General features: G+C 38.2%; 1 protein-coding gene across 2 annotated transcripts in view; it reads right to left on the bottom strand.

Annotated features, from left to right (window-relative positions):
* LOC126330571 (coiled-coil domain-containing protein 40) overlaps window positions 1-24,211 on the bottom strand; it is a 356,717-nt gene that overhangs the window by 23,284 nt on the left and 309,222 nt on the right. For both annotated transcript variants that reach the window (XM_049996367.1, XM_049996369.1), the window contains one exon: window positions 8,099-8,307. In XM_049996367.1, coding sequence (XP_049852324.1) covers window positions 8,099-8,307 — 209 coding nt within the window. The remainder of the gene's footprint in view (window positions 1-8,098; window positions 8,308-24,211) is intronic.

Consider the following 24,211-nt stretch of genomic DNA (forward strand, 5'->3'; position numbering starts at 1 on the left):
AGTAACTGTCTGAATCAACTTCTCATGTGCTGTGACCAAAATTCGGCAGGAAATTGGGAACAACTAAAGAACTCATTGAGACTGGACTGACCTGCCAGGTGTTGCCAATAGCGGATCACTAAGTTGAACAAAAAGATAAACAAAAAGAATAAAATGGAGACAACATGGCAGAATAACAAAATACAAATGTGTAATCCAGAGTGCAGAAACCTAAGATGTAGTGAAATCTGAGACCAAGACCAGCTGTAAGGAGAATGATATAAGAGCTTACGAATACGCAACTGAATGCAGAGCCACATACAGTACTGCCATGAGTGCTAATCAGTTGGCAAGAGGGGCATGGACCTGCAGTAAAGCGAGACCAACACTGCATCACAGCAATTCAAGTGCTCACAGATGTAGCCACGCTGCCTAGTGGCTGCTGATGAGTTCATGGAGGATGGGTGAAATGGCAGACTAAAGATGTGTTTTATGCTGTCTGAGGAGCAGAACTGTTTGAAAGCTGTCACCATGTATTTGGATCCATTGTCCGACTGTGGGGTTCAGGGAAGCCATTCTATCGCTAGAATCTGGACGAGCACATTAACTGTGGCGTCAACTGTGGTGGATGCCGCGTGCTGCTCATGTATGAATATTTAGAATAAGCATTCATGGCTATTAGCCGCACAGACCTTAGTAATGGGCCAGAGGAGTCCAAATGAATACAGTTCCAGGGGCAACAGGGGGCAGGCCAGGAGCCAAAAGACTGGGGTGGTGTGGCCTGATGCCAGGCACAAGCTAACAGCTGTACATCTTAGCTTCCACATCACTGTCTAAATCTGGCCAATAAGTGTGTTACCATGCTGGGGCTTTCGCTTGTTCCCCAGTGGCCACAATGGAGGAATTGTAAAACTAGAGGCCGTTGGGCAGTCAGGATGTCAACATGGTTAATATCTGTCTCTCTATCAAAAAGTCATCATTGATGACCAACGGACTGTGGCACAAGTGGGAACAGGCTTGAAACCCTGGATTGGTATCCTTTGAGGACCCACCCATGGAAAACATAGCACATGACTTGGTCTATGAGTATGTCACTGTGTGTTAGCATCATTTCATGCAGCCATACAAGAAAACCTTTTCAAAGGTTGGCTCCATTGCACATCTACATGGAAACATAAGATTTTGTCAGAAAATAATAAGTATGACACTTCTTAACATGTCACAATATTTTAACAGCACCACCTGGCTTGAAACCAAGAGCTATTCACCATGTAATATACTTCTGGGCAAAGGCTGGGTCTGGCCCCATAGTTTGGTGAGACAGAGTGTCTGCATCAAAGTGAAGTTAGTCATCAATAGATGAACATGGACCTTCTTAACGGCGAAGACAATTGCTAAAGCATCCTCTTCTATCTGCAACTCTTACTTTTGAGAAGGTGTCAGCACCTTTGACGCACAGGCGACTGGATGCTGACTACCATCATTGCTCCTCATTGCCAGCACTGCACCACTGCCTTATGGATAGGTACCTGTAGCCAGAACCAATGAACATAAGCAGCACGCTGACTGGCTGACCGCAGCATACACTTCAACTGTGTGAAAAACAGTTGTCCAACTTCACTGAATGCCTTTCTTTCACATCTGGTTTAGTGGATGCATGATATGGGCCACCTGTGGGATGAACTATGAATTCACCTTCCCCCCCCCCCCCCCCAAAAAAAAAAAAAAAAAAAAAAAAAAAAAAAGCCTGCAGCTGTGATGCGATCAGTGGGCTGGATCTCTACTTTTTTGAGCAAGTGCTTGAGGTATTCCACTTGGTCCTGGAAAAACTGTCATTTTTCTAAGTGGCATTTTATCCTATCACCACATAACATAGTCAATAAGGTGGAAAGGCAGATTGTCTTGAGGCATAGTGCCCATGACAGTTACATCATCGAAATATTTAGTGCAGGTGAGTCCAAACATGGTTAACTGTCCCCAGATATCTCTGGAAGTCTGCCAGAGTGGAAGAGATCCCAAAAGTCAGAAGCTTGTATTTATATAAACCAAAGAGAGTGTTGTTGAGAACCACAATGCTTTGCAACTGCTCATCAAGCAGGATCTGCACATATGCATCAATAAGATCAGTTTTAGAAAAATATTCTACTCCAACAGGCTTTGTGAGGAGATTTTTGGACATGGTATAGGGTACATTTCTACTTGTATGTGAGTGTTGATTGTTGATTTACAGTGGTTCAATCAACCTAGGGTTGTTGAGCTGACTGAGCTCCTTGATGTGTGTCCATAAGAGGAGACTGGAATGGGGTTATGCTCAGCAGAAACAGAGCACTGCGTCTGGATGGGAGGAGGCCCAGAAATCAAGGGTGCACCTTAGGGAAGGTTCGAAAATAAGGGGGGAAAGCAGCGCAAATGTCGTCAACTTTGTGGAAGGGAACAGTGTCAGAGGTGACCTGCACCTCACTGTTGATGGAGATTCCAACAACAAGATGGCATCCAGACTCAAGGTATATCTACTACTAGTAGCAGTAAGCATTAATACCTGGCACTGGGCAGTTTCTGCCAACATATAGTGTCTGGAACTCTTGCACTGACTGGCCCAGTCACATGTTATGTGTTATCAAATACAATAACTTCACACACCTGAAGACAGGAGTTTAAAATCAACACCGATCATGGTTTGAATAAATAATTAGTACAGTTGCAACACATCTCTCTAAATTTATCATCCTTTGGAAATATCTATGATGCTACCAAGACCATTGGCTGTGTTGGCTATCATATTATATTAGGGAAAATAAAAATCTAGTCTAATTCCCCCTTTTATGTTGGAGTCTTACCTTACAATAAAATACTTTTTCCTAACTGAATTATTATGCTCAGTCCAAGCACTACTACAAGTTGAGGTGTTGTAAAAAAATGATTTGATTCAAATATCAAAATACTGTTATTATAATAACTGTAATTTGAAGAAGGGATTGAGGGAACATATAATGATATAAAAGAAATTATTCAGATAGTTAATGAAGACAAAAATGTAATTGTGATGGGAGACCGGAATTTAATGCTAAGTAAAGGAAGAGAAGGAAAAATAGTAGGTGAATGTGGTCTGAGAGAAAGAAATGGAAAAGGAAGCCACATGATGGAATTCTTCACATAGTACAATTTAATCATCATTAAGATTTGGTTATAAATCATGAAACAAGTCTGTGTACATGAAAGAGACTTGGCAACACAGGAAAAATCAGATTTTAAACGGCAAAACATATCCAGTGACAGATGTGGACTCTGACCAGAAATTACTGGTTATGAACTGCAGATTACAACCAAAGACATGGCAGAAGGGTAGTGAATTACAGATGCCAGAGACTGTTGAGAGTTTCATAGGCAGCCTTACACAGCAGCTGACTGAAACAGGGTACAGAAGATGAATGGGTAACATTTGGGGGTGAAATACTGGGCAGTGGGGGAAAACATAGGCAAAAACACAAAGGCCAGTAAAAATCCTTTGATAGTTCATGATATATTGAATCTAAGTGATGAAAGGAAAAATAAAAATGAAATAGGCAAAAGAGAATACAAGCATCTAAAAAACGAGGATGTGGAAAATGGCTGTGAAGGAATGGGTAGAGGACAAATGTAGGGATGTAACTGTTGTGATCTACAGACTGAAGATGGTTTGATGCAGCACTTCATGCAACTCTACCCTGTGTGAGCTTCTCCATCTTCAAATAACTACTGTAACATACATCCTCCTGAATTAGCTTACTTCATTAATCTCTTGGACTTATGCAATGATTTTTACCCACCCCCCTCCCCTCCAAATATTAAATTGGCTATCCCTTTATGTTTAGGAATGTGTCCAATCAAATGGTCCCTTCTTCTAGTCAGGTTGTGCCACAAATTTCTTTTCTTCCCAATTCTGTTCAAAGCCTCCTCATTAGACCTTTGCACTTCGTAAGGCAGACACAGGGCGGCTCTGCGTGCTGTTATTTAAATCGCTGCTGCCTGGGCAGCAGTGCACCGCAGAGTTTTGCGCGGATCTCTTTGTGGAAACAATGTGGCCGTTGGCCAACAATTGGGGTATACATTAAAACAAAATGTGTGCTTTCATTTATATATTTACATAAGATTTTACAGTACAAAACTTTGCATTGTGTGGTATTTTTTGAACACTCTTCAGGGTGGAGAGCTGGGTTTCGCAAGCATGTTTCACAGTAATACACAGTTACACACCTGCCACCTTTCTTTTTTCTGTATGAGCACACTGCACAATTCTTATGCTTGTTCCCAGGAAGCTTGTTGATAATGTGCAACTTTCCATTCAAGCGTTCCTCGTCATCAGAAGTTGAACGACGTCCTCATTTCTGTCCTTGAGTTCTTTCTTCGGCAACAAATCCTCTTATAACACTTTTACAAAATGCTTTGTGAGACGGTATTGTCAAGTTGTTTTTCTCACAGTGGTTCTTGTATAGTAAATAGCTGTTTACAAGTCCTACCTCCAACAGCCAGAAGTATAGTTTCCGCCACCACCTGAGACTTTTCATTAGAAAATCGTAACTGGAAATAAAATGGTCAGATCGACCAACTCCACCCATCTTTGAAGTATAATCAATAATCACATTTGGTTTATTTATTTCTTCCCTTTCCTTTCTGTTTCTCCTTTCTATAAGTGACACTGAGTTATTGGCTTATGGAGAAAGCATGAGAACTGTTCGTTTAATTTATGAAATGATAAAACATAAAAATGAAGCATGCAAAAGGGCATACAAACACCTACAAAATGAGACTGATAGGATGTGCAAAATGGCAGAGCAGGAATGGCTAGATAACACATGAAAAAAAATTTAGAAGCACATGTTGCTAAGGGGAAGATAGATACTGCCTTAAGGAAACTTAAAGATGTCTTTGGAGAAATGAGGAACAACTATATGAATATCAAGTCCTCAGATGGAAAACCAGTCTTAATGTAAGGATACAGAATCATATGTTAACTAGGGGAAAGATAGATACTACCCACAGATCAAGAGATGTTTGGAGAAAAGGAAAGCAGTTGGTTGAGTATCAAGAATTCAACTGAAAAATCAGCACTAAGGAAAGAAGGGAAAACTGAAAGGTGGAAAGAGTATACAACAGAAATGAACTTGAAGGCAGTATTACAGAAAGAGAAGCATATGTACATTAAACTGTGATAGCAGAGATGAAACTGCAAGAAGAATTCATTAGAGCACTGAAAGACCTAAGTTGAACCATGGCTTCTGGAGCAAACAACATTCCCTCAGAACTCCTGATATTGTTGGGAGAGGCAACCATTCAAAACTTTAAAAAGAATGTAAATTTCAATTCCAAAGAAGGCAGATGCTGTCACATGTGAATATTATCGAACGAGAAGTTTAAAAGTTTTGTTACAAAATACTGATACAAATTACTCATAGAAAAATGGAAAAACAGGTAAAAGCCTACACTTGAAAAGACCAGTCTTGATTCTGGAGAATTAATGATAATATCACCTATTTTAGAAGATACGTTAAAGGAAGGTAAACCTATGTTTAAAGAATTTGTAGATTTACAGAAGCCTTTTGACTATGTTGCCTGGATTACTCTCTTTGAAATTCTGTAGGTAGAAGGGATAAAATATAGGAAGTGAAGGGTCATTTACAACTTATTCAGAAACCAGACCACAGTTATACAAGTTGAAGGACAGGAAATGGAAGCAGTGGTTGAGAAGGGAGTGAGACATGATTGTAGCCTCTCCTGGTGTTATTCAATCCATACACTGTAGACCAAGGACAAATTTGGAGAGTGAATTAAAGTTCAGGGAGAAGAAATAAAAACTTTGAGGATGCTGTAATTCTCTTTGAGATGGCAAATGACTTGGAGAAGCAGTTAAATGGAATGGCTAGAGTCTTGAAAAGAGAGTACAAGTAAGAAAAGTAAAATGAGGGTAATGCAATGCAGTCAAATTACAGTAGGTGATGCTAAAGAAAATGAGACAGTAAAAATAGCCTATGAGTTTTATAGTCTATGAGTTTTGCTATTTGGCAGCAAAATAACTGATGATGGTCGAAGTGCAGGGGGTATAAAATGTAGACTGACTACAGTGCAGAAAGCATTTCTGAAAATAAATGTAAATGTAAGATGGTAATAAAGCAGCACTTGAAATTTTGGGAGACTCAACAGTCTCGAATTCATCTGAAATTTTTCCATATTTTTAGCTTGGTGTGGTTGACAGTATAATCTGGCACCTTTGAGAAATGTCAGAACCATTTGGTGTGGTTCCTCTTCAGTAACAATTGGCTGCCTCACTGAGCTGAGACAGAAAGTGATGTAAATGATGATAAATCGACAACTGATTGCTCTGATACAGTACTAGTGATAAATTTGCTGTCAACAATCTCATATATCTCTGCTATTCCCAAAGACAGTAATTCCAAATAAACTGCACCAAATTCTTGGTGACCAATTTCATTAATTATCTTATTTTTGGCCTTTTAAAATCAATGGTGTGCCTTTTATTTCATACCTTGTCTACAAAAAATTATGTATGTATATTTATCTTTTCCAAAACTTTGAGCTTTAACTGATTTAACAGAGCAGTACAATATTTGATTCTTAATTTAGTTTTGTTTTTACAGAAAAGTAATACAGACTTTTAATTTTGTTATACTTTAATCTCCCCTGTTGTGTGTAATAAATAACAATTACTTGTATTAAAAGTATAGATTTTGCTTACATCCGTTTTTTTAAACCAGGTTTTTAAAAAAGACTTTATAATATGGCATACAGAATAATCCACCATTGACAAATTCCTGAGCATGCCAGGTTATCAAGGTCTTACTGTATTTGTCTGGAGTGTAGCTTTATATGGAAGTAAGTGGTTTATACGAGATGAGAATAGAAGCTTCTGAAATGCAGAGCCACCATAGAGGGCTGAAAATGAGATGGTTAGGTCAAGTCACTAATGAGGAGGTACTGAATTGAATTGAGGAAAAATATATTTATGGCATATCTTAACTAAAAGAAGGAATCAATTGGTAGGACACATCCTAATGCACAAATATATTGCTAGTTTGGTAATGGAGGGAAGTGCGGGGGGTAAAAGTTGTAGAGGGAGACCAAGGGATGAATACTGTAAGTGGTATAAATTGAATGGGTGTGGGCTGCAGTAGCTATTAGGAGACGAAGAGGCTTGCACAAGATAGTGTAGTATTGGGAGCTGAAGTCAACAACAACAACATGTAATTATCAACAAGCTCATTTCATTTTAAGATTGAATTGGCAGTAAAAATTCTGTTAGTATAAATATGAATTCATAAAAAAATCTGCCTATTGAGATATCATAAGTAGTGTCACACGTTATTGGAATCTACATATTTGATCTTCTCCTCTTACTTTCTTAGTCATTTCAACAAAAAATTTCAACAGCAATTACTAATGGTTACTGCACAACACATCTAATACATAGAAAATTTGACTTATCAAACATTACAAAAGTAATAAGCAAACAATTATTAAAACATCCGAGGTTTAAAAAATATAATAAAGGATAGTCTTTGCTGGAATATAAATACTTTAAGAGGTACAAGTAACAACTCGCCATGCATCTGAGGTACTGAGTTGGTGATAGGGACATAAACAAAACTTACACTATTGTTGGCTTTAATATCAATTCTTCTTCAGAGCTATAAAATCACACACACACACACACACACACACACACACACACACACACACACACACACACACACACACACACACACACACACAAACTTGTACCAGTATACATTGCCCTGATGTATATAACATCTGTAATTAGAACTTATTACAATACAAGACATCACTTTTGCAGTATGTTATGTTCCACCAACTGCTGATGGAAAAAATCCGTTAATGTTTTTAATTTTTTTCAGGTCAAATATGCAAAAAATATGTTACAAACAGGAACATGATTCAAATCAGCAAAGAGCAAATTTGCAGCTCAGCACCTTACTGATTAGGCTACATGTCCCAGCCACTGATATGGTCTTATTGTACAGTAAACTATAACTGTGTATGTCAATAACACAATATGATGTTATAAACTCTCTCTATAAGGAATCAATGTTATTTTCCTAATTCTCACCTTGAGGCTGTTGAGGTAGTCTGTCTGTGTTATAATATTGTGCTTGTCAAGAGCTTCTTTGTATTCTTTATGTTCGCACAATTTCTCATTCAGCTTGTCTAACTTATTTAGAAGGTCTCTGATACAATGACAAACATCTCTTTCTTTTTTGTTGTAATCATCCATTTCCTCTTCTATGGTCATGTTCTTCTGATCTAAAATTGACACCTCTGAAAAGAGATCATTTTGATTAGGAAGATGAATTTAAAAAATGAAAAATAAAGAAAGAAATGTCTTACTATCAAGAAAGTTATCACTGTCTACAGGAGTGGCCAAGTTGGGAATAAGATCCTAAAATGTGCAGAAAAAACTTAAGTCAGCTCACTCTTGTTACTGGCTTATCTTCCCCACAAAAACTAATTTCATTCATTCATTCATCCACTCACAAACGCCATTCATGATTCCCATGGTGTTAGCAACTAAGAAGGAGTTACCCTTCACCCTCATTTCATTATGGAGGATGAGGGGGAAGGGTGAGGAATGAGGTTCACAAATCAAGCTCAAATTATGCCCCAGCAAATAGACAGATGTAGCAATCCAGTACAAACAAAGCCAGAACCAGTAGCAGATAATGTCTGACAAGTGTTCGTACAGCGACGTGAAATTTCAAAGCTATTCCACCACACATCTTTGGTCCCCTTGCGGCTGAAAATGCTGGATAGTTTTAGGTTCTAAAATATTCCAATACCATTGTAACTCCAATTCATGCTGTTTTTCTTGTATTATAAGCCAATGTAAAAGAAACTGCTACAAATGTGAATATAGATGATTCAAATGTGTTTGAATGTTACCTGCCAGAAATTGAAACGATATGTACAAATCTCATTCAAACTGTACAATTAATTACATAGTATGTATTAGGTAAATATTATACAGTGGTTACATGAGTATATTTGCTGATTAATAAACACAGTTTTTTCAATCGTTTTGATGTTCATTTAATAAGAAATTATGCTTTATTTCCTTCACCTCTCCCCTTTCCTGAAATTAATAAGCATGGCCCCTCCTCCAAATAGGTCATGCACTGTGTACGCTATTAGTAAATCACATTACGTAGGACTGCCTTCAGAGGTGTGGACCATGTCATATTACACAATATTGCTTAGAAGCACACAAAGAATAGGGAACATGGAATATACCACTGCAGCTCACTGAGTTTATATTGCATATATAGTAGTCTTGATATTTTGATTTAAAAGAGTATAAAAATTATATTTATCTGCAACAACAAACAACAGCAAATTTTTATAATACAGGACATTTCCAAAAGGACTTTACAACTTTGAAAATTCATATAAATTAATCCATAGTACCTAAGAGGTGTTGTAGTGTCAATTTGTAGGAAATACATCAAGTTTTGTCTTGTATAGTTCGGTAGAGCCGTTTCACACTGTAATGACTGCTAGCAGCAGTTGCATTAAAGAAGGCTGCCTTCACTTGACCCAAGCGTGCTAGCTGTGTGTTTAGGTTTTAAGAATCATCGGTGACAACAGATGTAACGTGCAATAAGCCGTCTGGACCATGTATATTCTCAAATTTATGATCTTATCCTTCTTTCAATTTCATTTGAAATGTTTTAATCTACGACTGTATGGTAATATATATCGTGCCAACACAATTATAAAATTTTCTCTGACACTTATAAAATTAATTTATCTAAAAAATTTCACACTGGAAAAATACATTTAAAATCTGATACCTAATACTAACCTCATTCAACAAACTAAAAATGCCTAATTAAAAAGATAAAAAAAATAATTATTTTATAAAAATCATGCAAAATTAAACCCCCATGATTAAAAACAAATTTCATAAAACTACTGTACTACAAAAAGATAAAATTTTGTTTATCTGAATATATATTTTTATCATAATTGTTCTTTTGTGCTGTTGAGTGAATTTCATTTTCTGTAAATTATTTTCAATTTAATGTTCTATGTTTCAATCTCAGTATATCTTTACTGGTGTTAACTGTGTGCGAGTAGTGTTTTCTGATGGGAAGGAAGGAAGGAGGGATGTAAAGTTTTTCTGTTGTGCTCACTTACTGGACAAATTGTAAATTCGAGTTGCATACAAATGGAATGTATTTCACTGAGTGAACATTGTAATTGATGGCAGCAAAGCATCTAGGACTATTAAATATGAAAATTACATACCAATCAGTTTGCCACCTATGTTATTCATGAAACACATCAACCTATTAAGTTTCCAGACCTACAAGAGAATCTGGGTTCCAGACAGAAGAAATTCAAGCAACAAATCAAAGGAGATCCTGTAAATAAAAAATAATAAAAAAGTAGTTTTTTTAATTGCCACTAGACCCAGCCAATATTTTTTACTCCACAAACATTTATTACAATTAATGGTCATCCAACTGTGCATAACAAAGGAGGTCATTACACAGTTCAACATAATTTCTGTACCAAGTATGCTAAAGATCCTCCTAGTAGTCCTACAATTTATGAGTGGCACAAATGTTTTGTAGGAACAGGTTTCTCAGTAACACATGGGAAATCATCAGGTTGTCCAAGCACATCTGATTATATCGTTGAGCGAGTTAGACAACATTTTGTCAACAGCCCTATGAAATCAACCCAGCATGTATCTCATGAACTGCAAATCCCACATATGACTGTTTGATGTTTTCTGTGCATTAAACAAGAACAAGGTGTACGACCCCTTTCTTCACTATGAAAGAACCATTGACAGACTAGTGTACCTGGATATGTTATGACAATTTTAGATACCCCAGATCGATGAGGATGACCAAGAATGAAATGTTTACTTCATGCAAGATTGTGCACCATCCCACTACCTGGCTGATGTTAGGCATTTTCTCAGTGACAGCTTTACAGGTCAATGGATTAGTTATGATGTGCCAATAGCATGGCCCCCATGTTCCCTGGACCTGACACCACTCGATATTTTTTGGGAATTCATCAAGAATGTCATGTTTGTACGGGGTTGAATAAAAAGTAATACCTCCTCCTTCGTTAACTGGGTTTGGATGGGAATATTTTAATAAATCAAACACAGAAATAATGCTTAGAGTGTGATCTTTAATTAACTACATTCACTTTTCCACATAATCACCAGCCAATTGGATACATTTCTGCCAATGATGAACAAGTTTTCTGAAACGGAAGAAGTCAACACACTGTTTCTGCAACCACAGCCTCACAGTTGTAATGGTGTACCCATGGTTCATTTCCTGTCAAAACTGAATGGAGAAAGGTTTCACCGTCATTCTTCTAACTCGATAGGAGTTCCTGGCAAATTTCAAGTCTGTCAGCTTTCATTTCAGGAATCAGCATCCAGGGTACCTACCCATTGTGCACAGATCTTTGGACAGCCAAGCAAAGAAATAATGTGACCCACACATTCTTGTGAAATGCCGATTGTGCTTGCAATTTCTCTCTGAGTGATATGACGATTGTCCTCAATCAATCTGCCAACATTTTGCTTGTGAAACTCGGTGGTTGCTTTTACAGGCCGTTCAACTCTTTGTCACACAGGTCAGATGTTCCCACATCAACATCTTTAAACTCACTCACCCAACGATGCACAGTACTCAAATCAACACAATCACCATAAACTGCTTACATTCTTGGATGAATCTCCTTTGCGGTGACACCTTCTACTGTCAAGAATTCAATGACTGCATATTGCTTAAATCGGATTGACTGACCATGTGTTCAGGGTTGCATACTGTACACTGTAAGAACACAACCATTCAATGCTAAGGCTTCCTGCCAGCTGGAGCTGTAGAGAAGAAGCTATGGAACAAGCCAATACTGCTGCACACCAATTCTGCCAACTGTTGAAGAGTTACGAATGTAGAGGCATTACTTTTCAGTCAACCCTCATATCTCCTGTGTTGGTTTCTCTACCCGAACTTAGAGCAAATATTTATCCCATCACTGAGCAAGTTACTCCTGTAATGCTACAGCAAGTTTAGAAAGAAACTGACTTCTGATGAGAGGTGTGCAGGCTAACCAATGGAAGCTACACACAACATCTTTAGTTTAAGGCAAAGGTTTCCTTACAAAATAACACTAAACACAGCTCTATATCTTCTTTTAATAATTTATACAAATTTTTAAAGTTGTCAAGTCCTTTTTGAAACACCCTATATAGCTAACTGTCCTCACTCTTTCACACACAGCCGCCTTTGTTTATGAATTGTGCCTTATTATTATTGCTGATCTACTCAGAAAGATAATTAAGGTAATTATTTCTAGATTACTTTATATGTGCATATTCATGTCCAGAGAAAAGCTCCACTTCTTACACTACCCAGCCACTGTTTTATCTACCATTTTACACAAACTTTTGTTTAATTTTACTGATTTTAGAGACCACTATCAGCTGCCTATACTGGAAAAATGGAAACTTCTTGAATACAAATAATAGTATTAACTTGCATTTACATCTCTGAATCCAAGTGTCCTGCTAAATAATAGGAGTGTCTAATGGTCACTTCCTTATTTTTTTTAAATTTTTGATTTCCAGTTTTCTGCTTGACATCAACCGGGAACTTTTTTGACTGCAAAATAAGCAGAACTGAGCTTTTTGATTAACTTTTCCACATGTTGGAGCCATCTCAGCTTATCGTCTACCTGGATGTTTTGGAACTTCACACATGGTATATCATCCAGTGCAAATCCACTAATCTCTACATGTGAAAGTCATTTTTCGTTTTATGGAATTGAATAATATGAATTTTTGTAAGATTAAAAATTAAAAGTGTTTGCTGTGAATCAGTTCTAAACTTGTTCCATTATTCTCATGATAGGGTTTAGTAAGCATGTGTTTGCACCTTTTATCAATACGCGACTGTAAGACAAGGAGACTACTGCTGTGAATTTTAAAATTTTCCCAGCAAATTGAATGTTCAAACAATTTTCAGGATTGCAGCCAGTTGTTGTTTCTTTCATCACACATTATTGCAACTGGGCACCTGCCAGTCATCTTTAGGTGAGCCATCAACCACTGATGAAGGCTTGCTCTATTCCACCATATATAGCATGCTGCAAATGTTTCACACATGCCTCAAAATGCAAGTTGACAGATGGGCCACACTTTCTGATGCAGTGCCTTCACTGGTGGAACCATGGAACTCAGTTGTTCTCTGCATTACCACTCACTGCGGCCATTGGAACACACTGTTGTCTTTGATTAGAGCAAATCATGGAGATGATGGGGTTCCACACACTATCCAACTGGTAGCCACTATCATGGTTCATCAGATTTCCTGCCAGGCATATTTCCAAGGACTCCTTAAAAACTGATCCTCAAAAAGAAGTTAATGTTGTCAGAATCATAGCTTTATCATAGTCAACTGAACTGCAATAGTGGACTTACTTGGTTGCAAAAGGCAATTGCAATGTTGATATTCAGTGCAGCATTCTTTCACAGTGAGAGTTGTCTGACCTTTGTAAGTCATACCACACTGGTGAGGCATTTTTTAATTCTGGCCTTCCACAATAGCAAATCACCCTTCACTGATCCCAAACGGTTTTCAATCTTAAATGGTAGATGGAAAATCACTTTCATGTGAAATTTACAGAGAATTCTAGCTATTCTAAATGAAATGTTGTCCACAAAAGGAAGAAAAGCTAAAAATTTTGCTGGTGTGTTCTCCTCTTTGTTCACTTCCTGATTCTTGGTTTCAACTGACAGTGCCCAGTTAATCTGCTGGGTGGAATATCCATTATTTTCGGAACACTGTCTTTATGTGGGCATCAAGTTGCCATCACCTGTTGCAATCCTCCATGTGAATTTTCCATTGATGGAAACAGTGCTGGAAGTCATCCTCCATCAGCTCCTTGATGATGCACGACACTTTATCTTTCGCTGGTTCAACAGACTGAAATCTTGTCCCTTTTAATGCAGACTTGATCTTGGGGAACAGATAAAAGTCACATGGTGCTAGGTCAGGTGAACAAGGTGAATTATCTAACAGTGGGATGCCATACTTCACTAGAAACCCCTTACCAGACAATATCATATGAGCCGGTGTATTGTCTTCATGCAGAACCCATGACTTGTTCTTCCACAATCCAGCTCATCTTTTTCTTATGGAGTTGAGCAAGAACCTCAAGGTAGTAATGCTGATTAATAGGAACCCAGTTAAGATGCAGAGTTCCATGAATACAGAAAAAAACTATCAATCATTGGTTTAAAGACTGATTTGTTCATCTGAATTTTCTTTTCTGGCTCATAAGTGAAAAACCACAATTTGTCACTTATTGCCACTCTTTCCAAGAAATTAGGATCATTTTCAGTGGCATTCAAAGTGGCAATACAAACATTTTCATGAGCTTTTCTTTGTTCAACCAAGAGAATTTTCAGCACCAGTTTCACAAACACTTTTCTCATGTAAAATTGGTTATGTAAAATTTTCCTTACACATTCTTTGTCAATTCCTACACTTTCAACAATCAATCAAGTACTCAACCAATGATCAGATCAAATCATATTACCCACTTTTTTGATATTTTCATCCATTTGTTATGCTGGAGGGAATTCCAGGTGTGAGTCATCTTCAATGTCTTTTTGGCTATCTTGAAAGTGCTTGAACCATTCAAAACCTTGCGTTCATGATAAACAGCCTTTGCCATATATTTCTTTTACCGAAAGATAGGTTTAAGTAGCAGTTTTTCCAAGTTTCATGTGAATCTAACAAACATTGGTACAGGAAGTGTGAACAAAAAGTAACAGGAAGTTTTGTTTTTCTGAAAGAATCTATATTAATCCATCACCAACTTTCTTCCCTTCAAAGTAATACCTCTCAGATATATTATGCTTATGCCAGTGCTTTTTCCAATTGAACTCACTTTTCGCTATGGTGTTCAGCTCCTTCAGTGATTCTGTTTCTACCTCACCAATGGTGGCAAACTGATGTCATTTAATGGTTTCTTCAGCCTTGAGAATATAAAGAAGTTGCAGGGGCGCATGTCCGGTGACTGCGGTAGAAAGAATCTTTATTAATCCATCACCAACTTTCTTCCCTTCGAAGTAATCCCCCTCTGATATAATATGCTTATGACAGTGCTTTTTCCAATTGAACTCACTTTTCATTATGGTGTTCAGCTCCTTCAGTGATTCTGTTTCTACCTCAACAATGGTTATTATTTAATGGTTCTCTTCAGCCTCGAGAATATAAAGTTGTCTGGTGACTGCGGTAGCTGAGAGAACATGATGGTTTTGAGTTTTGCCCAAAAATCATGAACAAGCATTGAGGTATGAGTGGAAGAATTATCATCATGCAATTTCCACAAGTGGTTTTGCCACAATTCTGGTCATTTTCTTTGGATTGCTTTACACAAATGGTGCATAACTTCAAGATAGTATTCCTTATTGCCCATACAACCATAAGGCAGGAACTCATGATGTACAAACCCATAGTAATTGAAGAAAATAGTGTGATCAAACCACAGTTAGATCAAATACAGAGCTGTGCTTTATGCCATTTTTCAAACACAATTTAATGCAAATTCTTTTAACCAACTTTTTCAATTACCCATAGTAATTGAAGAAAATAGTGTGATCAAACTTGTCATATTTTTTTCAGTCTTGGCTCGTCAGGCAGTTTCCAATGGGGCATTTGGGTATGAGTTTCGATGTCACATCCAAAATTTACATGACATTATTTTTGACTGAAGTTCAACAATTTCAGAACAAACTTTGCTGCTACACATTTCACACCAAAAACATCCAAAAAATTGCTTGGAATGAGTCAAAGGATACACCAACACCATCAGCAGCAACCTCTCAGATGGTGATTTGGTTATTTTCCAGAAACAGTTTCTTTAATTCTTCCACATTGTCACTGGTAATTTGTGCTAGGCTGCCCAGGGAGGTCGTCATCTTCAACATCTTTTTGACTCTCTTTGAAATGTTTATATGACTCATAAACTCTTGTCTTACTGATAGCAGACTCACGAAATACCACAGTTAGATCAAATACAGAGCTGTACTTTATGCCATTTTTCAAACACAATTTAATGCAAATTCTTTTAACCAACTTTTTCAAAAGTAAAAATTCTCCAAGCATACAAAAACGTGTTTTACCTTTTTGATTCTCAACACTAAACTAAAATATTCAAAACAGATGAAAATGAAAATATACATAAGGAACATATGTACCAACAAGATGAAAAATTTGAAAATTGCATGTACAAAGCCACAAATTAAAGAAATTCCATTATTTATTGATCACACCTCATACTACAATTTAAAATGGTACTAAGTCAAAATTCAGGTTTATGACTCTCTTCCATTTCTTTTAGTAGGAACTGCAATAAAGATCCTGATATGGTCATGTTCACATAACCGTGCCATCACAGGGAAGGTTGTTTCCATTCCTGTAATATACCAGCACATTTCCTACTAAAGGCTAAAAATGAAGTATTTGGATTTGAAGCAAAAGTGACAAGGATTGGAGCTTTTCATTGATGATTCATGGTTCTTCACCTAAGAGACACCACCCAAGAACTGATAATAGGAAACCTACATTAATGATCATCAAGTACTACATTCCAGTAAATAGAGATTTGGAAACAGTTTTTTTTTTTTTTTTTTTTTTTTTTTTTTTTTCAAAGCTGTTTGGGTTTGTGTAGAGTCATCTAAATACAACTGGTGATTTGTATTAACAAGTAAGTTCTACTATAATAATAACAAAAATAATTTATTTGGTATGTGTTTGCCTTATTAATCATCTTTATATGAATATTTAAAAATTATTGCATCAAAGCATAAAAAGTCTAGCACATTATTCTTAAATTTGAAGAACAGAATTGCAAATTGATTTCATTTTTTCATGTTTCTAGAAACAAACCTCAAACACAATAACATCACATTTTACAATTTGCAATTTTTTTTTTATATGCTCCAGTCACATTAACCTGACCACTATCTATATTTGAAAGCAACCTGCCATAACCACTCACAGATGGCACACGGCAGCACTAGCAGTGGAAGATATATGAAATGTCTTCAGGGACGTGGAAAACAGTGCAGTCATTGTTGTATGTGGAAATCCAGCAATTTATCTGACGGGATAAAGCAATTTATCTGACGTAATAAAGGACATGATCATTAGCTTTTGGGACAAGAAAGGAAGCATTTATGAAGTGGCAAGTTCATGAACTGTTCATGTGCCACCGTGGTTAAAACATACTGTCCAGAACTGGTGACGAGGTAACTGTAGTGAACCACACGCAATATATGACAAAGATGAATGATGGTTGTGGAGATGTATACTTGTGAACAGATGTGCAACTAATGAGCAGCTGAATGCCCAGATAAACAAAGGGGCTACCACCAGTGTCTCTTCAATGTCTGTTCAGTGATAGCTGCTGCATATGAGCCTCTGCAACAGGTTTCCAGTTCATGCACCCATGATGACTCCTGTTCACTAGAATTTGCTTGCCAATACCACAGCTAAAAGTCCATTGAGTGGCAACTGTTGGCCTTTTCAGATGAATCACATTTTCTGCTCCATTGAACAGATGGCTGTTGGTGTGTACAGTGTGAAATGTCTGAAAGCAAATAAGGAGGGGACGTTATGGTCTGGGGAATGTTTCTGTGGTATTTCTGGAAGTTCTCATCATTCTGAAAGGCACAGTTGATCAACAACTGTTTGCATCTATCATTGAATACCATGTACTCCCAGACCATGTCCATCCCTACACACGTTTTTCTTTTCCTTGGTATGATTGAATCTACCAGCAGGACAAGCAATGTGTCCCACAGCTTGCACCATACATGGTTTGAAGATCACGAGGATGAGTTTACTCCACCAAACTCTCCATATTTAAACCCAATCAAGAATTCGTAAGACCACCTTTTTCAGGCTGTTCATGCCATGGATTCTCAACAGAGAAACCTAGCAAAGCTGGGCAATGCCACACAAGTCATCATGGTTCCATATCCCTGTCTGTATCTTCCAGAACCTGACTCTCTTCTTGCACATCCTGCAGCAATGTGCACTGCAAAAGGTGGTTATTAAGACTTCAGACAGGTGGTCATATTAATGTGACTAGACAGGGCACATATATTTTACCTATGCCTAATTTTGGGAATAGGTTCCGACATGAGTCTCTGGGTTTAGCACCACAAATAATTCTGACCGCTTTCCTCTCCAGTGTCAGTAACATGTTTAGATTATTTTGTGTTGTCACACCCCATGTTTCAACTGCAGATTTCAAATTAGATGAGAGTAATGAATGATATTTCATTTTTAGCACATACATGTCTGTGCAATATTTGCTAATCATGTTAATGGCAAATATGTTTTTATACACATTACATGCTAAGGAATCTATATCCATGTCTCAGTTGACATTGTCCTGGATTATCATTCTCCAGAATTTTTCTGTGGATAAGTTCATACAAATAATATTTCCTGGTGTTAAATTCCATTACTGCAGCCTTTGAAGCACAGACATTTAGGTGGCTTTCATTGAAACACAATCAAAAGCTTTTACAAGAACAATAGATACTCCAGTAACATACTCTTTGTTCTCTATGGCAGTTATTATTTTGTCTATTATCTGTGCTGCAGCTACTGAACCTAACTTGTTTCTCATCAAGCCACTCTGGTTTTACAATATTAGATTCTGTAGACACAGGAATACCATTAGTCTGATGTAAATAACTTTCTCAGTTACCTCAGAAAATGCAGGGAAGATTGAGATGCATCAATAGTTTTCAGTTTTAGATTTATCACCTTTCTTGTAAGTTGGGGTTATCTGTGCTATTTTAGATTATTTGGGAAACTACATAATGCAGTTACATAAATTACTGTTGTGGCCTTGACATCTGACACATTGTCTACAGACCTTTTTAATATGCTGATAGCAAACCCATCATAGTGTGCTGATATTGAATTTTTTAGTGACTAAGCTATGTATTTTATCTCCTTGTTGTCAGTTGGAGCCAAGTATATGCATTGTTTAACTGGAATTCCATTATATCTATACTGAAGATAGTTGAAGTGGTCATCAATACAAGAAAAGTACTCATTATAAACATTTGTGATCTGACAACACTACCGCTACAGTTGATTGTAAGGTCGCTAGCAGCCTAGTCCTTCCAATCCCTAAAGCAAATTATAAGTTTCCAAGCAGCTGTGCCAGTTTTACTTGAGTTTCTTAACATCATGGCTACATATTTACTTCTAGTTCCTAATAGTAGAGCTTTGTAATAATCATGATAGTTCCTAAATTCTGCCTTTAGTCTATGACTATTGCCAAATTTTAGCATTGTACACTGGAAAACTCTTAAGTTTTCCTCTCACTGTTCTCACGTCATGTTTTTTTTTTTTTTTTTTTTTTTTGCATTGTTTTGCAGTCATTTATTGGAAAGTTATATCTGGCCATGAGATATTGAAGCAATAATAAAAGCCTGATGCAAATTTACCGAAAGTAGTTCAGTTGTTTCCATCCCATTGTAAACTTTTTAACATACAGCTGAGATTTTCAACACTGTCATCATGGGTGTTTCTTCACGTGACATAATTATTTCTGTTCACTGCTGACATAATGATTTTAAGCTTCTTTCAGTAGATGAGCACTATCACAGTCAGAAATGGCAAGCTTCATAACTGGTGTACTGAGTATCTTAGTTACTACTTTTGATGTTATTAATGCATTATTTGCTGCTATTTATCTTTCTAGTGGCTCATTTATCAGCAAATTTAAACTAAACTGACTTGGTATTAACACTACTTTTTCAACTGGAATCAGTAGACAGCATGTTGTCAGTGTTTATATCTCTAGTTACAACGATGTTAACCCAGCCATTTGTATTGCAGTGTTTACTGTCTACGTCAACAAGTTAGTCATTAAGATTTTCACAGAAACTTCAAGTCTACTGCAGGGACATCTATATAGATTTATAATATTTCTCTTTCTCTCACTTGTAGTTAATTACTGCTAGTTTTGTTTTACCCTCTTTGCTGAAAGTACTTAAATCTATTGCATTATAACTATTACCCCTCACAGCAATGATTGTTACCCAACCATGTTTCTCTTTTCTGCTGAAGGCAGTGCAAAAGACCATGAAGAATGACTGACATACACTAATTAGCTCATTTGTATACTAGTTTTCACTTATAACTGAAATATCACCGTTACCAATTTCTGCAGTGGAGTCCAACTCATTGTGCTTATTGCAATGACTTTGAAAGTTTTGTTGAATTAATTTGAATCTAAGTTTTGATGATAACATGGGTATGTCATTCCAGTCTGCTTCAACTCTATGTTGGAGCACACGAATTGTAGTGGCTGGCAAATAGTGCCATTCGATTCTCTTAGTAACCCTTGACTAGATACTTTCAGTCAATGAGAAATCAGGACAACATGCTGGTTAGGGCAATTGCTGAGCACCTTTTGTAACATGGTAGGTCAGGACAGTGTGGGAAACATGCAGTCTTGTGTTATCTTGTTGAAAGATAACGTCACAGAGACCTCAAAGACAGAGCACAGCCATCAGCCTTAACATGTCACAAATGTAGCATCTGATGTCCACATTTACCAGCTATGCAAACCATAGCATTGCATGGACGACTTAAGTAATACAGCAATGTTTGTTCTCCCTGGGGCATCCACCACGCATAATGAAGACTCATGTCAAAAGTTGATGTTGTGCCACTCTTGTGTCCAGTGTTGTGATTGAGTGAACCTGTGTCTGCTGCAGTGTCAAGGGAAGTTGCAACAATGGTCGTCATGCTAATAGTCCATGGGCTCCAGATGTTGTCTCATCGTCCTTGTGGATACTTGTCTTGCCGCAAACAATCTCACTTCCTGATCAAAAGTATGTGACATGGCTGTAAGATTCTGTATAGCAGGACAAACAATTTGTCTGATCTCTTAAGTGCCAGTCATGAGAGGCTAATGAGATCCTGCATGGCACTGAGTATGAACCCATCATAACTTACTGATCCCACATTCACATTACAGTCATGGGATCTTCACAAATGAGAGCAACAACATCACAGAATGATAAACCGCTGTCTCAATGGGCGATGATCCTGTCATTGTCAAACTCTGATATGTGCTGGTAGGTGTTTCTCCTTCTTATGCATGGCATATCATGTTCTTCTCACAGACAGACAATATTCCATCTTCTCACAAATAAACAACATTAAAACGTCTTTTCTAACAGAAAACTGCTATGTAATCTTTCCTTATATACATAATGCAGATGACATTGCTCCTACCAATTTCGGGTGATTGCCCTGAAATGCTCATCTTTTGCATATCCAAACCTCTAGTACTCTTCACCAATATGATGTTTATTGGATGCTGCCTTCACAGTGTTGCAGCTGTAATGACCAAAAGCATTTCTATGTAGTGCTTGGTTAGGTATTCTTCTACAGTAGAGCTGCAGTTCATCTATATGCTCCTGCCCAGAGCTAAATGTTTTGAATTACTCCTATTGATATGACATAAATGCCTTTTTATCTAGTTTACTGAACATATTTCTACTTGTTTAAACTGCTACTTCAGCAACCATTATCATCACTGAGACCAGTTTTACAATGAATATCCTGAAAGAGGTCAGGGGCCTTTTTCCATTAGATCCAATACATTCTCATCATGAGTGAGCTTCCAAAATACCTGTTCTCAGTAATGTTCAAAGAAAGCTTTTACTACTTTTTTGAAGGATGTCTTGCCTCAGCAGCCACTTGCAAAACTGCAGTTATTCTAATAAATGGACGATGACAGTAAAGTTTGAAACATTTTTACTAGAAAACTGACTTTCTGTCTGATGGTTTTGGTTAAATGTGGCAGTTGGTTTGGTAATTGGTAGAAGGACCAAATTGTAAATTTTTGCCCAGAGTTGACACTGACTCTTGGCCAAATAGTCTCTCATGCAACTTCAATTTCAGTCTCAATGGAGTTGACTTTATGGTGTACTGCAACAAATAAATAACAATTCCATTTACCATTAACCTATCCTTCTGATATACACTTAGATCTCACCATGAAAAATTTAAAGAGTTTGGCCAGATGATGATCTCTGGATTGGAACAGCTTGTGGAGTATATCTATAAAAAAAAAAGTATTTTATCAGACACTGGCTGGGAAGTCCAGCATGGAATAACAACAATATTACGAAAAGGATAGAATGCTATTCGCCGCATGGAGGAGGCACTGAGTCAGAGACAGGCCAAAAGGACTTCTTCTGAAATATGGCCATTGTCTCCAGCCACTGTGGCCTGACACCAGGCTGGAACTGTGTGTGATGTAAGAAGTAATCCAGAGTGGATGGCAGGGTAAAGAGGAGGCATCAGACAAGGTAGAGGAGGGGGGGGGGGGTGTCAGGGTACAGGTGGGGGAAGGTGTTGTGCTGCCTCTCAGGGTGAGAGTATGCAGGGATGTGATGAGGACAGGACAGAGCTGCTAGGTGCAGAGTCAACACCATGCTGGAGGGAGGGTCACAGGGAGCAGAAAGGGGAGAGGGGAAAGGAGAGAAGTAGAGAAGGGGAAAAGACTAATGGTGCTTTGGTGGAATGAAGGCATGTACAGTGCTGGAGTAGGAGTGAGAAAGGATAGATGAGTGGAGGACTGTGATTAGCGAAGGTTGAGACGTGAGAAGTGGCACAAATGAGAGAGTTCCAACCTGTGCACTTCAGAAAAGCTGGTGTCAGTAAGAAAGAACCAGATGGTGCAGGCCATGAAGCAACCGATGATGCGAAGCACGTCATGTTGGGCAGTATGTGCAGCAACTCCATAGTCTAACTGTCTCTTGGCCACAAGAGCTTGTCAGCTGACATGTCGATATAGAAAGCAGCACAGTGTTTACAGCTTAAATTGTAGATTACATGGTTGCTTTCATATGTAGCTCTGCCTTTCATGAGATAAGAAATGCCTGTGACAGGACTGGAGTAGGCGGTGGCGGGAAGATATACGGCACAGATCTTGCATCTAGGTCTATTGCAGGATACGTGCCATGAGGCAAGAGCTTGGTAGCAGCAGTGGAGTAGGGATGGATAAAAATATTGTGTACATTCAGTGGGAGGTGAATCATCAATGTGGGAGAGGTTGGGAAGATAGTGGATGGGATATTCCTTATTTCAGTATACTATGAGAGGTAGTTGGTATCTTGGTCCAGTCCTTGACGATACAGAGTCACGAGAGATGGTGGGTATGCAGGAGTTGGTAGAGGACTGGACAGACAAGGCACAGGATACAGGTTCCTGAACAATGTTATGGAGGATAATTTTGGCCTGTAAAGGCCCCAGTGAGATTCTTGGTATATTTTGGCAGGGACTGTGATGGCCGTGGGTGACTAGGCTGTAGGGAAGGGACTTCATCCAAATCTCAAAGATGCCAACAATGAACCTGAACCACCTGAGTGTGTCAGAGCTGTGTGCAGAGGCAGGAGGAACTGACCACAATTTGTGAATAGCTGAAGATGCTTATGGCCATGGTCAGCCATCAGCTGGCCGTTGCTTAAGGGTGTGTTGGCAGTGGAGAAACTAGCATGCCACATAGGACACCTCAGGTGTTGCTCGTTTTGCTCACAGGCTTTGCTGTTGACACACCTTCCAGTGTACTCAATGTGGAGGATCCACCCTCACTACGGAGCGAATGGTAGACTGTTATGCAGTTGCATCACTCGAGTGGAGAGTTAATGTGGAGGCTGGCTGTCTGGGTTTGTACATTCACTCTGTCAGTGGTGAGCTGACCACTCCTTTCGTAGGGTATGAGCGGACACATAGGGGGAGGGATTTACTAATTACTGAGAGCCCCAGTGTTTGGCGTGTTATGGAGCTCTTTAGGGAAATAGCATCCAGCGGTGGAAATAAATCCAATGTTCACTCAGAGAGCCTGCTAGGGGCCTCAAATGAGGTGTAGAGGAGGTCCTGCATACGGCTACTGAAGGTGCAGGGTGCAGTAGCCTGTAAGTTGCTGCTCAGGGCAGCACTAATGACACCTTTGGGGCTGCTGGCAGAAGAGATGAGGACTGCTGGCCTCACTCACAGGGTTCAAGAAGAGCTCACAATTTGCAGCATTGTGCCCAGAGTCAATCAGAGTTTGGTTTGAAACTGACTGAAGG

Source organism: Schistocerca gregaria, chromosome 2, assembly GCF_023897955.1.
Source record: "Schistocerca gregaria isolate iqSchGreg1 chromosome 2, iqSchGreg1.2, whole genome shotgun sequence".
Classification (NCBI taxonomy): Eukaryota; Metazoa; Arthropoda; class Insecta; order Orthoptera; family Acrididae; genus Schistocerca; species Schistocerca gregaria.